The 17,537-nt window shown below is 52.1% G+C and overlaps 1 protein-coding gene across 1 annotated transcript in view; it reads left to right on the top strand.

The window, feature by feature from the left end:
- Window positions 1–17,275, top strand: part of LDLR (low density lipoprotein receptor) — a 43,008-nt gene extending 25,733 nt beyond the window's left edge. The window contains 12 exon segments of the mRNA XM_054717427.1: window positions 1,303–1,422; window positions 1,996–2,121; window positions 3,875–4,046; window positions 4,127–4,351; window positions 5,977–6,095; window positions 6,405–6,544; window positions 7,772–7,913; window positions 8,021–8,173; window positions 11,279–11,374; window positions 13,846–13,926; window positions 14,798–14,955; window positions 15,630–17,275. Of these exon segments, the coding sequence (XP_054573402.1) occupies window positions 1,303–1,422; window positions 1,996–2,121; window positions 3,875–4,046; window positions 4,127–4,351; window positions 5,977–6,095; window positions 6,405–6,544; window positions 7,772–7,913; window positions 8,021–8,173; window positions 11,279–11,374; window positions 13,846–13,926; window positions 14,798–14,955; window positions 15,630–15,665 (1,568 nt within the window). The 3' untranslated portion in view covers window positions 15,666–17,275.
- Window positions 17,276–17,537: the final 262 nt, after the last annotated feature.

Here is a 17,537-nt window from a genome sequence, read left to right as displayed (position 1 = left end):
AACAGCATAGACTGAAGAACAAGAACAGCATTGATCAGACTGTCAGACCTCAGAGGGAAGGTAGGGGAGGTGGGGACAAGGGAGATAGATCAACCAAAGGACTTGTGTGCTTGCATATGAGCCTAACCAATGATCACGGACAACAGGGGGAGGGGGGCATGCGTGTGGGGGGGTTTGGGAAGGGAACAGGGGGAGGGGGTTGATGACAAATATGTGATACCCTAATCAATAAAGTAATTTAAAAAAATAAAAAATAAAAATAAAATAAAATAAAAATGTAGAATCGTTCTTAACTGTTGGCCTGTTTAAGAACAGGTGGGAGGCAGGCTTGGTTATAAAGAGCTAGAGCATGGATTCTGGAGCCAAACGCCCTAGGTTCGAGCCCAGCAGTGTGATCTTGGACGTGCCTCAGTTTCCCCAGCTATCTTTAGGGTTGTTGGGAGGATTAAATAAGTTAATATACAGGGGTTGGCAAAAGTAGGTTTGCAGTTGTGCGTTCACGAATTCTTGTATTATTTATTAATTATTGTATCATTTTCCATACGAACAACTGTAAACCTACTTTGCCCACTTCTATATGTAACTGTAGTGTGTGGTTTACAGTTTTTATCAATAAATTTTTTTAATTGTGGTTGAAGAAAGCAATAAGATTTATCATAACCAGTTTTAAATATGTTTTTATTGATTTTAGAGAGAGGAAGGGAAAGGGAGATAGAAATATCAATGATGAGAATCATTGGTCGCCTGTCTCCTGCATGCTCCTACTGGGGATCGAGCCCACAACCCTGACTAGGAATCAAACTGTGACCTCTTAGTTCATGGGTTGATGCTCAACCACTGAGCCACACCAGCCAGGCTCTCATAGCCATTTTTAAGTGTACATGTCAGTATCATTAAGCAGATTCACATTGTTGTGCAGCCATCACCACTGTTTATCTCCCAGACTTTCTCATCTTCCCAAACTGAAACTCTGTTCCCAAACTCTAACCGCCCCCCTCCCCATGGCACCCACCATTCTACTCTTTGTCTCTGTGAATTTGACTCCTCTAAGAACCTTCCGTAGGTGGGATCATACAGGATTTGTCCTTTTGTGAGTGGCTTATGTCACTCAGCACAGTGTCCTCCAGGCCCATCTGTGACATTGCACGTGACAATGGTATTTTACGTCCCCTTAGGGGTCATGGCACTTCACTGGCCTCACATTCATTGTGGTGATTGTGATAAAGAGAGTAAAACAGAGAGGGTGGCTGGGAAGGGTGGCTGGAGGCCTGAGTGTGACCATCTGTTCCCCGCTCGGTGCAGAGACCAACGAGTGCCTGACCAACAAGGGTGGCTGCTCCCACCTCTGCAAAGACCTCAAGATTGGCTACGAGTGCTTGTGTCCTGAGGGCTTCTGGCTGGTGGACGAGCGAAGATGCGAAGGTGATTCCTAAGCTGGGAGGGCTCCAGGCCTCCCCAGCCCTTCCCTCTGATATGGTGGCCAAGCCCTCTGTGCCTCGGTTTCCCCATCTGTTTTTGTGGGCAGTCTCCACTCACAGGGCTGTTAGGAGGATTTAACAAGATGCCACAGGCATGGGGAGTCTAGGATAGGCTTAGCCCATGGGGCACACTTGGTTCTTGCTTTGGGATTCATCATTTTTAAAAGGAGCCCTGGCTGGGTAGCTTTGTTTGTTAGAGCATCGTACCCAAAGGCCAAGGTTGCGGGTTCTAGCCGCAGGCATATGCCTTTGACCAGGAATCGAACCCACTACCCTTCGGTGTGGGGGGCCGATGCTCTAACCACTTAGCACACTGGCCAGGGCATTGGAGACGATTCTTGGCTGTTTTTAAAATGTTATTTCTGAACCTCATAGTTACTGAGACGCCAGCCCTGGAGACCTTCCCCAGAGGAGGTGGCTGTCCCCCATTCACCATTATAGGGCATAGCTTTGTGTTGGGGCCCATCATTCTATCTGCGGGGAAGATGCCCAAACCTTTCTCTGTCCCAACTCCTAGATATCAACGAGTGTGAGGACCCCGACGCCTGCAGCCAGCTCTGTGTGAACTTAGTGGGCAGCTACCAGTGCAAGTGTGAAGAGGGCTTCCGGCTGGACCCCGTCACCAAGGCCTGCAAAGCTGTGGGTGAGTGCCCGGAGGTGCCCGAGGGGCCTGGCCTAGCCGCTCCGAAGGCAAACGGGTGGGGAGTTGCATCATCTGAACGTTGCATCATCTGAACTTCTGTGGACAGGGTGTTTGCTCCCGGGACCTCTGGCAGGTAACGGAGCACATGCATTTAGGACTTGGGCTTGCTGGAAGGCTGCCCTCACGTGTCCGGCTTCTCAGCAGACACAGGTCAACCCCTGGGGGATGGTTTTTCAGCCCACAGACCCCACCGGAGACTTCAGGGGCAAGAGGTAGAAAGCCATGGCCCCAAACAGCCTACACCTGCTCCAGCTCTTATTAGCTAAAGGTACTTGCACCAAAAAAAACAAAACAAATACATTTAAAAGAGACCAAAATGTAATAGCTCATAATGAAACAGAATAGTAGAAACAGTTGAGTTTTTTTCCTACCTGAACTTGAGGTTAGAACTGCAAGCGTGCACAATCGTTAGAATCACCTAAATCAAGGGTGCCCATGTTTTTGGAGGCGTAATTGTTCTGGCAGATTTATCACCCAGAAGGTCGCCCAGACATTCTTTGTTTTGCCTCACGTTCTGCTCTTGCAGTGTGATTCCAGCAAGGGTCAGTTTTGCAGAAATATCTTAGAGCTTGTTCTGTTTCCCCAAGAATCTCTTGGGCTTTCATCCCTTCTCCACTGTTGTCAGCCTTTTAGACAGCCTCCTGTCCTCCCTCTGTCACATCCCCACGCATGTCCCGGTTCTGGAGAAAATTGGAGGGTGAATTCCTGAAATCCTCCAGGATTTGAGATTTTACTTTCCTTCCAATGCGTAGGGTCAGTATCTGTACAGATGCCACCCCAGGGGCAGGGATATTCTGAGTGAGGTCAGTTTGTTGGAGCACATCAGTGTCATGGTTTCAGCACAGCCCCCAGAGTCAGAGAGACCCAGGTTCAAATCCTGGCTCTGTCACTCACTAGCTGTGTGACCTGGGGCAGGTCCCTTTCCCTCTCTGGGCCTCAACCTCTTTATCTGTAAAAAGGGTTGACAATAGCACCTGCCTTATAGGAGTGTGAGAATCAGCGAGGGAAAACTTAAGTAAGAAAAGCACTAAAAAGAATTCCCTGCTCTAAGGAATCACTCTATACAAATTAATTAATCATTTCTTCATCTTCCTGTTCTAAAATGTAGAATGCTGGGGTCCAGGTGTTTTTAAATGAAGCTTTTACTATTATGCACCTGTGGTGAGGCCAACAGATCGGGAGATGGCTGCCCCTGAAAAGCTAGTTTGTTTCTCACAGATCCCAGAGGAGGAGACACATTGCCCCAGGCAGGGCTCCACGGGAAGGCACCAAGGTGGTCAGGAAGCAGCGGGAGCGGGGAAATGGGGCAGGAGCCTTTGTCGTGGTTTCCTCGGGAAGGACAGGCGAGACAGGGTAGCCAGGCTTAGGACTGGCTAGCTGGAAGAATTTCAGTGGGCTCTGGGTGCAGGGACTGTCCCTGGTTGTTGGTTCCTGGCCCTGGGGTGACCATGGCCAGGGCACAGCGGAGTGTGAGGAGGTGAAGGAGGTGGTGGGTGTGGGCTGGTTAGTTTGCATTTGAGGCGAGTGGGTGACTGAGCCTAGGACCCGCGAGGCCTGGGAGGGGCCGTCCCTCCGGCATCTGCAAGGCCCCGGAGTCAGAGCATCAGAACCGGGTGGTTGATACACCAGCCAGGCCCCAGAAACAGGTCCGGGGTCCCTTCCGCTCCCCTGAGCGCCCTCCTTGGCTCCACAGACACCATCGCCTACCTCTTCTTCACCAACCGCCACGAGGTGAGGAAGATGACGCTGGACCGCAGCGAATACACCAGCCTCATCCCCAACCTGAAGAACGTGGTCGCCCTGGACGTGGAAGTGGGCAGCCACAGAGTCTACTGGTCCGACTTGTCCCAAAGGAAGATCTACAGGTGAGCCTCAGCCACGCCCACCCGGCCCTGCGTGCAACCATGGCCTCGGGCACTGACCCCTCCTCCTTCTCCCTCCTCAGCACCCAGATCCACAGAGCGTCCAGCTCCTCCTATGACACCATCATCGACGAGGACCTGCAGGCTCCCGACGGGCTGGCCGTGGACTGGATCCACGGCAACCTCTACTGGACTGACTCCATCCTGGGCACCGTCTCCGTGGCCGACACCAAGGGCGTGAAGAGAAAGACCCTCTTCAAGGAGAAAGGCTCCAAGCCGAGGGCCATTGTGGTGGATCCCCGTCATGGGTGGGTGTTCCCAAAGCTGAGGGGTACGGAGAGCATGAAGAACCAGTTAGGACTCATGGGGGGAGGTTCGTGCCCGAAGTGGACTCGACTGAGGTGGGCGCTGGAAAGGGGGGCCCTTCCCCACATGCCCTTTGGGCCGTGGGATCCATCCCTCTGACGCCTGCTGTGCCACCTGAGGTGCAAGCAGACCCTGAAAAGTCCTGGCCTGTGGAACAGAACCCACAACCAGAAATTGATACTGATTTAACCTGGTATTAGGAATGAATACTTATTTGAAATTAGAAAATAAAAATCGGATTTAGTCTTTGGTGCCAGGACGGGAGTGGAGAAAAGTAAACCTGCGCAGGCCCAACGTTAATCGATGGACAGGTCTTTCGAGGACGTGACAGGGAGTGAAGGTCACCCCCTGGGAGGCCCTAGACAGGTGTCCACAGGGCTCGTGGCTGACGCAGCAGCTCCAGGGCCCACAGGCAGGAGGGAAGCATGGCCAGTCTGTACCTGCCCGACCACGTCTGCCACCACCCCACGCCGCGTGGGGGCGTTCACAGTTCTGGTGGGCACTGACCGCCCTGATGGGCAAACGTAATCAGAGGACAGGGAGCATCTGGCTGTGAGCGTGGCGATGGCACAGACCCTGTGGTCAGATGGGCCCGACGGGCCTGTGTCCCCCGATGGGCCAGGATTTATTTAACTGCTATTCAAATCAGCACATGAAATTTAGAATTTTAAATCCCCCTTTTTTATCCCACCACTCACAGAGGAGCACTGCTTTATTGCGGTGGTCTGGAACCAACCCTTAAATACCTCTGAGGTATGCCTATATATGAGTCGGAAAAGCAAAAAAATAAAAATTTAAAATTGCAAAACGATGAAAAAATTGTAAAACCCTCAGAAAGCCCGGCCGGCATGGCTCAGTGGTTGAGCATCAACCTATGAACCAGGAGGTCACAGGTTCGATTCCCGGTCAGGGCACATGCCCGAGTTGCGGGCTCGGTCCCCAGTGTGGGGCGTGCAGAAGGCAACCGATCAATGGTTCTTTCTCATCATTGATGTTTCTATCTCTCTCTCCCCCTCCCTTCCTGTCTGAAGTAAATAAACTCAATAAAAATATATTTTTTTAAAAACCACGCACAGCAGTGGTGAAACTTAGAGTAATTAAATATTTAAAAAAAAAACAACACCCCACCCTCAGAAAGTAGTGTTTAGAGTGCAGGTTCCTGGGCCCCAGTCCTGACATTGGAATCGAAACCTCCATTTCTTCTTGAAGGTTCTAAAACCCTCCAAGGTCTCACTGGGTGGCAGGCCTTGGGGAAGGGCAGAAGGAACCAACCTGAGGTCTCCCCAGGGCCTGGGTTGGACCCTGGCCTGGCTGCTTCAGGATGTTTTTGCATTGGTTTTTAGAGAGAGGGAAAGACAGAGAGAAATATCGATGTGAGAGAAACATATCAATTGGTTGCCTCCTGCACGTGCCCTGACCAGGGCCTGACTGGGGAGGAGCCTGCAACCACAGTACATGCCCTTGACCAGAATCGAACCCGGGACCCTTGGGTCTGCAGGCCGATGCTCTCTCCACTGAGCCAAACTGGCCGACGTCTGAGTGTCTGTTCTCACTGTTCTCCCTCCAGCTTCATGTACTGGACGGATTGGGGGACCCCTGCCAAGATCAAGAAGGGGGGCCTGAATGGCGTGGACATTCACTCACTGGTGACAGAGGACATCCAGTGGCCCAATGGCATCACCCTGGGTATGTTTGAGGGACTGTGGTCTCCGGGGGTTGAGCACAGTCTAGAGGAGAGAGGAGAGTGGCCAGGCCACCCCTGCACACCACGCAGCTCCCTGAGTTGTTTATCACCCGTGACTAAACTGCCCGCCACCCCACCCCCCGCCCCAGCATTTGGTCCAGGCTCACACGGCAGGGGTGTGGTCGGAGCGGCTTTTCCGGGCACACCTCTGCTGGGTCCTTCGGGGGCTCCTTCCTGCAGCAGAGTGACCAGGCCCAGAGGCCCCTCTGGCATCAGCACGTGACCTCTCCTTGTCCACCTGTGGGTTCTAGATCTTTCCAGCGACCGCCTCTACTGGGTCGACTCCAAGCTCCACTCCATCTCCAGCATCGACGTCACTGGGGGGCACCGGAAGACAATTTTGGAGGACAAGAAGAGGCTGGCGCACCCCTTCTCCTTGGCCATCTTCGAGGTGGGGGCTGGGAGCACGTGGGTGCTCCTCTGGGGTTTGAGGGAATGCCCAGCCGAGAGCTGTTTACTGAGCACCACCCATGTCCGAGGCGTGAGTGCGCATACCAACAGGTCAGCTGGCATGGTCTAGTATCAGGCGTCCTCAAACCACGGCCCGCGGGCCACATGCGGGTGTTATTGCCGTTTTGTTTTTTTACTTCAAAATAGGATATGTGCCGTGTGCATAGGAATTTGTTCATAGTTTTTTTTAAACTATAGTCCGGCCCTCCAACGGTCTGAGGGACAGTGCACTGGCCCCCTGTTTAAAAAGTTTGAGGACCCCTGGTAGTTCATTCAAGCCGAGACTCACTCAGAAACTGCCCTCCACTACGAAGAGGGCTTAGACCTCTTCAACCATTGTTTCTGTGTTATTCTCGCCAAAAGAATCCTCCAAGGTCGGAAGCAGCAGCTCTCACGCTGGGGCCGTTGGCTGCCCAGAGCATTTGGGACTGTCCGGAGCTTGTGGGAGGGCTGCTACTGGCCTCTAGTGGGTGAAGGCCAGGGTGCTGCTAACTAGCCTGCAAGAGGAGCCACCACACAGAGCTATTGGCCCCACATCGCACCCTGTGGGGGAATTCTGTCTAAAGAAATGGTGTTCTATTGGTAGACCCTGATTCCTAATAGCCAAGAGGTGAACGCAACCGGGTGTCTGTCTGGGGTGAATGGATAAGCACCATGTGGTCCATCCATGCGGCAGAATATCGTTCAGCCTTAACCAGGAAGGAAGTGGTGACACCTGCTACAAGATGGATGAACCTTGAGGACATGATGCTGAGTGAAATAAGCCAGTCACAAAAGGACGACTATTGTACGGCTCCGCTCGCAGGAGGTCCCTAAGGAGTCAGATTCAGAGAGACGGGGAGTAGATGGGGAGCCAGGGGGCTGCCTAAGTGTTTAATGGGGACAGAATTTCAGTTTGGGAAGGTGAGAAGGTTCTGGAGATGGATGGTGGTGACGACTGCACAACACAGTGGCTGTATTTAATGCCAGGGAATGGACACAGAAAACGATTAAGATGGTACATTTTGTGTTCTGTGTGTTTTACACAATTAAACTGTTTTCAGAAGAAATGATGCTCCCACCTAGAACTGCGGCTTCCCAGAGAACCTCCGAGGTCCGGGGGTGGGGAAGACAGTGGTCTGCCACCCCGGGGCTAACGGGTCTGTCCTCTTCCTTACCGCCCGTGTAGGATAAAGTATTTTGGACGGATATCATCAACGAAGCCATTTTTAGTGCCAACCGCCACACGGGGTCCGACGTCAATTTGATGGCAGAAAACCTGCTGTCCCCGGAGGACATTGTCCTTTCCCACCACCTCACGCAGCCAAAAGGTGAAGATAGGCTGCTCACCCGCTCCCACTGCCCTGAGAGAGCTCTGCAGTTTTCTAGACTTTTCTGACCTCATTCTTGCCCTGACTCCCTGCCTTTTGCACCTCAGGGATAAACTGGTGTCAGACATCTTTCTACTCCTACGGCGGCTGCCGGTACCTGTGTCTCCCGGCCCCACAGATCAATTCCTTCTCACCCAAGTTCACCTGTGCCTGCCCTGATGGCATGTTGCTGGCCGAGGACAGGAGGAGCTGCCGCCCAGGTAGGGGACACCAGTCTGTCTGGCACAAATCTTGCTTCTGTCTCTCTTTGCCCATCTGTCCAATGGGAGAGCAAGGCCCCCAGAGGCCATTGTAAGGACTCCTTAGCCGGAGTAACCGTGGTCTGCCTTTTTTAAATGTTAGAGAGGCCCGGTGCATGAAATTCATGCATGCGAGGGGGGCGTGTTCCTTAGCCCAGCCTGCACCCTCTCCAATCTGGGACCCCTCAGGAGATGTCCAATTGCCTCTCTCAATCCGGGTCCGCTGGCTCCTAACCCCTCGCCTGCCTGCCTGCCTGATCACCCCTAACCCCTCTGCCTGCCTGGCTGATCGCCCCTAACCCCTCTGCCTGCCTGCCTGATCACCCCTAACCCCTCTGCCTGCCTGGCTGATCGCCCCTAAATGCTCCCCTACAGGCCTGATCGCCCCTAACTGCTCCCCTGGTGGCCTGGTCACCTCTAACTGCCTCTGCCTCACCCTGCACCCAGGACCCAGGGTTCCCTCCTCCTGCCGGTTGTAGGTACCCAGGACCTGGGCTTCCCTTCCTCTGGCTGGCTGCAGGCACCCAGGAATCAGGCTGGCTGCAGCTGCAGGTGCCTGGGACTGCAGGGTGGGCAGCTTATCCCTCTCCTGGGCCGCAGGCCCAACCACTGGCGCGTGGGACCACAGGGCTGGCGGCTTGTCCCTCTCCCGGGCCGCAGCCTGGCTGGTCCCCATTCCTCTCTCATGAGTTAATTTGTGCCTGGCTGGTCCCCATTCCTCTCTCCCCAGTGTTGTGTCTGAGCCGTTAAGCATGATGGTGTGATGACCATTTGCATATTAGCTCTTTATTATATAGGATTAGACATATCAGCACTGTGCTAGGCACTTAGACTCAGTTTACTTTTGATGTCTAGTTCATTCTTTCCCAGATCTGTCCATGGGCTATGCATATATGCATATAAGTTTCCTGTTTACTCTCCCCCCACCCTCACCCCCACCTTCCCTCTGAGATTCATCAGTCTGTTCCATGCTTCTGTCTCTGGATCTATTTTGTTCATCAGTTCATTTTGTTCATTAGATTCCACATATGAGTGAGATCATGTGATACTTGACTTTCTCTGACTGGTTTATTTCGCTTAGCATAATACTCTCCAGGACCAGGAGGTAACTGATTTTATTTATTTTTTAAATCACTTATTCATTTTTTAAAAAAATCTTTATTGCTGAAAGTATTACATATGTCACCTTTTTTCCACCATCGACCCCCTCCAGCCTGCCCCCGCTCCCGACTCCCCACCCCAGGCCCTCACCACCCTATTGTCTGTGTCCATGGGTTATGCATATATGCATACAAGGTCTTTGGTTAATTAGGGGAGGTGGCTGTTTTTAGAGCAATGGCCCTTTTCAATTATATATATATATATATATATATATATATATATATATATTGCTAAAACAATTGGTGATTTAATTTCAAATACTAGTATTTTTCTGAAGTCTTTTGGTATGTCCACTCTTGCATCCCTTAACAGTCCAGTGTTAGGAAGTTTACCCACCAGCTTAATATACTTTAATTTCCCCCAAAGTTCATAGGTTGGGTTATTTTGAGGAGGAGGAGGAGATCTCTTTTATATTTAGGAATTAAAAAAAACACTGTGGACTTTCATATGATTCTGAGCTTCATGTGATTCTGAGCTTTCACTTAAAAGAAGACAAAACAAACTTGTTTCTTTTTGCTACTGCCATAAATATTTTCGTTCCTTCATTTCAGTTCAGAACCCCGGTTCTTACTACATTTCAGCTTATCCTTTTAGTTCCTATGAAACTATTTTGCTATTGTGTGGTTGGTTGTCTCATTTTATTTCTCTTTTTCTGCATATCTCGATTATTTTTTATCTTACATTTAAAAATTTTTAAACTTTCACAGAAAAATCAGGGTACATTTTGCTCACAGTTGCTCTCCAGTCCTTGACCAGATCTGTCCGTGCAGGTGGGTGGGAAGGAGGGGTAGAGGGACAGCATCAGAAGTTCTTCCTCAAGTGCAAGCTTGTGCTCAGTGCTGGCGGCCCCGAGATACAAGCCTCTGAGCATGGCAGCTGGGCTCTGTTCTTCAGGAACCGCTGGTTGGAACTGACGCTATGGTAGCCTTAGATACCAGAAGAGTAACCTTTCGTTGCTTCACATGTGCTCTGGCTGCGCAGGCCAGTGTCCGTGTGTATCCGTTGTTCTTTCTTGTCCACAACAAGCAGCGTGGAGGAGACTGCCACTTCCTTTCCATCTTCTTTTTTCTTCTTCCTTCTTTCTGCAGAGTTGGGGTCATCCATCTTGTTTTCATAGTATTGTCCTTCTTCATTACACTCATTGTTTTGCCCTTCTATCCAGAAACTTTAAAAGAAAAAGACCTTCAGATTAGATTCAAGGCTTATGCAGGGCACACACCTCTCATGCGATGGCAGTCAAGCTCTCAGCCAGGGCTGCAGTCATGTGAAGGTTCGCCTGGGGCTGGGATAGCTGCTTCTAAGGTTGCTTACGCGGTAGCTGTTGCAGCAGCACTCCGTTTCATGCTGGTTACTTTTCTACTGCAGGGTCTATCCCCAGGGCTGCTCCCAGGGACACGGGGGGATGTATGGAATGTTGTGATTCCCTCCACCTCCCACCCCCAAAGTTTATATGTTGAAGGTATATTGTTGAGGCCTGGCCAGGGAGCTCAGTTGGTTAGAGCGTCATCCGGATATGGCAAGTTTGCAGGTTTAAAACGCAAATATACAAGAATCAACCAATGAATGCCTAAATAAGTGGAACAACAAATCTCTCTCTCTCTCTCTTTCTTTCTCTCTCTCTCAAAACAAACAAACAAAGTTATAGAAAGTATATTGTTGAAATAGAATCTGCCCTTTTCAATTCTTTTCATCCTCAGAGAAAGTCTCGGTTTGGAGCTAATGTCCATAACACTGCAATCTCCCTGTCTGGAAGCAGGCCTGCTTGTATTCTCACTGCTTTTGTTTTCAGTTATTTCTCTGTGGCCGTTGGCGCTCACAGGCACGTGTTGCTGTAAGCAGCACAGAGCGTTCAGAGCGCTCCTTGGCCACAGGGCACTCAGGAAATGTTTACTCTTTCAAACACAGAACCTGTAGTGACCACCCGGGGACCCAACACGACTCGCTCCACTGTGACCACTCCTGAGCTCACCACCGCCAAGATGGTGACGAAGACCCACGGAGGTAAAGGCCAGGACCACCCTGGGCCCCAGCTCATCCCGATGAGCATCTAGATGGGCTCGTTCAGAGGCCAGAGCACCTCAGTGAAGAGCTAGAGCGTGCAGTTAGTTTGGGCTCCTTTGCTGACATAGCCTGTGTATCTCTGACGCCTCAGTGTCCCTACCTACAAAAGAGGGTGGTAACAGTGCCCACCCCCTCGTGGTAATAGTGGGGATCACATGGGCGAGCTCATATGGAGTCTGAGCTCATGGTGGCTGCTGACCCCAGAGTCCGCAGGCGCAGGGGCCCAGGAGTGTGAGGTGTTGTCCGGGCCCGTTCACTGTCCTGTTTCCAGGTGTGTGCCCCGCAGGCCCAGCAGTAGGTGAGGCAGGGAAGGCACTCCTCGAGGCAGCACCTGAGGGGCACCCAGAAACTCAGGACTCAATATGTTAATCCGTTATTTTAAAAAGTCGAATTGCCAAGCTATAGCCCGTGGGGCCAACCACCTGTTGTAAATAAAGTTTGATTCGAGCCAGGGTCCTAGGAAGGCAGGATCATTCAAGGGTAGCATCAGATCCAGTCTTCCTAAAAATCTGTATATTTTGTTCATCGTAGGGTATTGGAATTAATTTTGATTTTTAAAAACAATTCATCGCCCAGCCGGTGTGGCTCAGTGGTTGAGCATTGACCTATGAACCAGGAGATCATGGTTCAATTCCTGGTCAGGGAACATGCCCGGGTTTTGGGCTCGATACCTAGTAGGGGGCCTGCAGGAGGCAGCGATCAATTATCCTCTCTCATCATTGATGTTTCTCTCTCTCCCTCTCCCTTCCTCTTTCTGAAATCAATAAAAAAATATGTTTTTAAAATAACATTGCCCTGGCCGGCGTGCTCAGTGGTTAGTGTCGGCCCACACACCGAAGGGTCCCAGGTTCAATTCCCGGTCAAGGGCAAATACCTGGGTTTTGGGTCCCAGCCTTTACTTCCACTCTCTGAAAAGCAATGGAAAAAATATTGTCTGGTGAGGATAAACAAACAAAAATATTAAAATACTGCTGAATTACTGAACTGGGGCTGGGGAACTTTAATTTTTGTGCTTCAGGCCAGTGACTCTCCTCACCTTAGCCTGGCCTAAGGTCATGACCTCCTTGGAGGAGGTCAGAACTGGGCTCTCAGTGAATTGATCGCAGACCCACCATTCGTGTCTTTATCCACCAGAGGGCGCCCGGCCTGGCTTTTGAGCAACCGGAAATGGAGCTCATGGGCTTTTCTGGCCAGAAAAAAAAGTCACATCAGCACGTTTCAGACATATTTCCCCCCTCAGAGTAGTTGAAGCCTTTGTTCAACCATAAACAAGATAAAACAGGAACTGCTGTGCTTATGGGATGCCTGGAACCCTTCTCACTTGCGGGGAAGGGGCATTGTTTGAAAAGCCATTTCACGGGCAGGCCCATCCAAGGCTCTGGAATTTGGCAAAGGATCCTTTGTAAGGGAAAAAATTCTCAAAAACCTGCTGCTGCCCTAGGTTATTGTTGTCACAAGGCTTCTTAAATATGTGTAAGTGCAATACTGGGTATCAATTTCGTATACGCATGTCCAACAGCCAGTAGAATTAAAACCCAGATGGATTTGAACATGGTGGTAACCACAGCTCACCGGCCTACATGTGGCCCGGATGTGGCTTCTTTTATCTTCCCAGCCCGTTTTTCTCTTTAGAGACCTCTACAATTTTAAAAAATATATATTTTTTTATTGATTTCAGAGAGGAAGGGAGAGGGAGAGAGAAATAGAAACATCAATGATGAGAATCACTGATTAGCTGCTTCCCGCATGCCCCCCACTGGGGACTGAGCCCACAACCCAGGCATGTGCCCTGACCAGGACCCTCCTGGTTCATAGTTCGATGCTCAACCACTGAGCCACTCCAGCTGGGCATAGAGACCTTTCCATTTTCATGTGCATTGAGCCCCTTGTTGTCTGGCTCAGGTGCATTTGCATGGTGAGTGGTTATATAATGAGGTGTCTTCCCCCGCCCCAATATATTTTATTAGCTGGGGACAGTTGACACAGGACTATGAGGCTTGGTGTGATCCAACCCAGGCTCTGGAATTGGTGAACCCATGAAGCAAAGGCTCATTACCATTAAATGCAGAGCCAGGTTGAAAAATTTCACCAGGGACCATTGGGCATGTAACTGCAGGCTCGGTCTCGGAGAGAGTCGGTCCCTTCCCCCGTGCCTCTCATCACTGGCCTAAAGAGCCCTTTTAATATTAATACCACACTGAGTCCCATAACTCCAGCTGCTAACAAATGAGGCCCGGGCACAAGCCATCGTGCTGCCCTTGAAACCTGGGAGATGCTCCAAGTTCCTCGAAACCTTTAAGGGCAGTGGGAGGCGTCAGGTGCTTCCCTTTGGGTGTCAGTCATCATATACCTGCTGGTTTCCATGCCCTGCCTGAGGGTCTGAGCCTCACTTTCTCGCTTTCCCCCTGCAGACTTGGAGCGCATTCCTCACAAAGAGGACAGGAAGGAGAAGCCCCGGGGCGTGGGCTCGCTCTACATTGTCCTCCCCATCGGTAAGCCCACTGGCCGGCCCTCCCTCGGTTCCCTGACCTCCCTGCTTAGCCTCCTTTTCTCTCAGGGATGGGGTGTCCCCGCCGTGTGTGCTGTCGTCACTGCACTCCCCTTCCTAGCTTCATTCATTTAACAAATCTAGTTGAGCGCCTCCTGTATACCAAGCCTGCCTCTGGGGACACAGCTGTGAAAGAAATGAACACCTCGCCCCGTGGGTGCCGACAGTGATGTGGAGATGGGGAGATGAGCCCGAGGGCCCTGGGCGCAGTGACGGGCGCTGACACCAGGGGAGGCGAGGAGAGAATGCTTCTCTTGCAGGGCGAGTTTGCAGAGCTCCGCGGTCCCTTCCTCAGCCTGTCCATCATAGCTCGGCTAGCATCACCCATTCTTCCTTTTGTGAAGAAATCCTTCTGAGGTGTCCCTTCAGCATCCAGCCTGCCCACAGATACTTTTATTTTGGTGCCCAACAGTCCGACGGTGGGTTAACAGACGTGGCAAGTGGGACCCTCACCCCTGGTGGCCTCCAAGTGTGTGCCTGCCCTACGTCTCTCCCACCCTCTGGGCACTGCCCAGGCTGTTTCACAAACTGGGCTGTGCGAGCCCTTGGCTGTGCCCCCTGTGTGGGCAATCCCCGAAGAAGCCGGAAGAATCCACCACAGTTGAGCATTTCTGGGGTGAGGCGGTCGCAGAGGTCTTCAAGTGAGAGATTGGTTATGCTCACCGATAGGATTTTTACAATGGGCGGGTATTTCTTTAAATCAGAACCAAACCATTCACAAATAAAAAGGCCGGAGTTTGAAGGCAGCGTCACTGGCCCCGCGGGGCACCAGGGGGGCACCGGGCAGGGAGTGACGGCAGGCCGCCTCCCCACAGGGCTGCTCATCCTCCTGTGCTGCGGCGCCTTCCTCCTCTGGAAGAACTGGCGGCTGAAGAACATCAACAGCATCAACTTTGACAACCCCGTGTACCAGAAGACCACGGAGGATGAGGTCCACATCTGCCACAGCCAGGACGGCTACACCTACCCCTCGGTGAGTGCCCCAAAGCCATCCGCACGGTCGGGGAGCAGGGAGGGTGGGTAAGGAGAGACCCTAAGTCATGGCAAGGAACAGAGGGAAGCCACCAGGGGCTGGGAGAGAGGGGAGGCCAGTTTAGAAGAGGTGGTTTGGGCGGGCCTCCCTGAGCAGGAAGTGTATGGTGTGCAGAGGGCGCAGCCTGTGCAAAGGCCCTGAGGCTGGACCGAGCCTGGTATGTTTGAGCCTAATGGCCACACCGCAGCTACTGTGGCTGGAGCGGAGAGGGGGAAAGGGGGAGGAGACAAGGGCAGTGAGGGGGCCTGGCAGATGGAGCAGGACCTTGTGGCCCTTGGGGAGGGCTTGGGCTTTGCTCAACATGAGGAAGGAGCTATGGAGAGCTCTGGGAAGAGGAGGGACATGGCCTGACTTGGGTGCTTACAAGTACCCCCTGGTGGTGGCTGCTGTGCGAGGACAGACTGGGGAAGGGTGAGGGCAAAATCTGACTCGGGTGCTCACAGGCGCCCTCTGGCGGCCATGGGGGAAACAGACTGGGGTAGAGGTCAGTGGCCAGGAGACCAGGGCGGAAGTGATTGTGCTGGTCCCGGCCGGCGATGAGGAGCAGGTGGCCTCTGGCCATGTTTACTGGATGTTGGACTGATTATTTCCGGCGTTTATCGTTTTGTTGACAGAGACAGATGGTCAGGATGGAGGATGACATGGCATAAGGCGTTGCCTCCAGTCCTGCCCCTCCCCAGAACCTGCTGCTGGTCAAGGGCAGGAAGAACACTTTCTCCCCAAACCCTTGACCTTCCCGAAACCCTTCTTCAGACCTCCGACACCCTCCCGTTCCGTTCAGAGAAAGAAGTGGCCAAAAGCCCCGCTGGCAGCTGACCTCGACGCTGGCAGCCCCGGGCCTGTCTGCCAGAGCTTTGTTTTATATATTTATTCGTCTGGGAGGCAGGCGACAGAGCACGCAGAATGGGTTTGGGTTGAAATTTTTTCTTGACCTTTTCTCCTCAATTGGCTCCTCGCCTGAGGAATGAATGGACGGAGGGACACCAAGCAAGAGAAAGCAAGTGGCTTTGAACCGGAGAGCAGGTGCTGCCCACAGGGTCCCAGGCAACTGCCGAACCTCTAACCTCAGGAGTAAATGTGTTTACCTCTGCCTTGCAAGCCTTGGTGGACGCCAGAGCCAGCTTCTGCTCTGCCACCCCCAGATCCAGATCAGGATGAAATCCGTTTTCTAAGCCAAGTATGCGCCCTCTCCTTAAGCGGGGAAAGGGACTCTGGCACTGGTGTGGACATGGCTGAGTCCAGCACACCGGGGGTGGCCAACTGAGCCCCACTCATTCAACAAAACCTCGACAGTTCCCCGGGGAAAGCCTGAGCCACCCTTTGCCCTTAGTATTTATTGAGTGCCCGAGATCCCGGGTAGCTTGTGTGTGAAGATAAGTGGCCTCCGGCCTCTAGCAGTGTCCCTCAGCCCCTGGTGGCTGTCTGGACCAGCCTGTGACCCAGCCCCAGCCCCTTCCATGTGCCCTTGCACTTTTCTAGTTCAGGTTTGTACATCTGTAAAGACTACAATTCTTTATTTTGCACTGTTTTCTGGTCTGGCTAGGATGGGCTCCCAGGTCGGAGAGGACCCGGGAGTGGAAGGGGATGAGGTGCCGTCTCGTGGCCTTTCTCCCAGCACTTCAAAGCCAAGATGTGATTATCTGGCTAGTGTTTCCACTTCTCCGCACATGTCCCTGAGCCATTCATCTCCCCGACAGGGCAGTTGTCACGGACGGGTGTTTCAGCCCTAAGACGTCCCTGGGTGAGGTCATTAGATGGGGCTTATGAAACAAGAATGCTTTCTGAAATTGTCACACATGTATTTACAGCCAAAGGGACAGTGGGAGGGGCCGCCCGTGGCTTCCCTGTCACTTGTGCACTACAGACACCGCCACTGTGCCCGCCTGCAGGAAACTGTGAAAGGTGTTTCTCGCTCTGAAGCCTGTAAATGGAGCCCTGTACCTAGGAGTGGGCATTCATGTTTGCACTTTGTACATTTGTCGAAACGTTTATCACTCGTATATATGAAAACAGATCTATTTATTTTTGCAAACCCCGGGTGCTGCTTTGTTGGGTGACCCCTCAGGGATCTGCATCGGGGGAGAGGCCTTGTCTTTCTGTACAGCTGACCCGCGCAGCCGGGCGCTGTGCTCTTCAGCAGACCCGTGTCCATGTTGCCTGCATGGGCTGCTCGGGGGGTGGGCTTTGATTTTAAACCTCTGTACAGAATGTTTTTATAGTCTGACTGTCCTACTTTGACTGATTAAATTTCTTAAATGAACTATTTGGCTAAACCTGATGCACTTTGTCTTCTGTTCCCTCACTTTCTCCATCTGCTGGTGGGCTGGGCTCCGCAGGGGCAAGGATCTGTGAGGGGGCATGGCCCTGAGCTCAGGGCAGGCTCAGGCTCTGGTGATGTTGTGCTCAGCTGGGAGGCAGCTCTGCTGGGTGCTCCCCTGAGTTGGGGTTTTGCTAAATCTCCTGCTTGTTCATTCATTCAACAAACATGTATTGGGCACCTACTGTGTGGCCAGGTCCTGTTC

The sequence above is a fragment of the Eptesicus fuscus genome, chromosome 6 (assembly GCF_027574615.1).
Source record: "Eptesicus fuscus isolate TK198812 chromosome 6, DD_ASM_mEF_20220401, whole genome shotgun sequence".
NCBI classification, from domain to species: Eukaryota; Metazoa; Chordata; class Mammalia; order Chiroptera; family Vespertilionidae; genus Eptesicus; species Eptesicus fuscus.
This window is presented reverse-complemented; position numbering and strand designations above follow the sequence as displayed.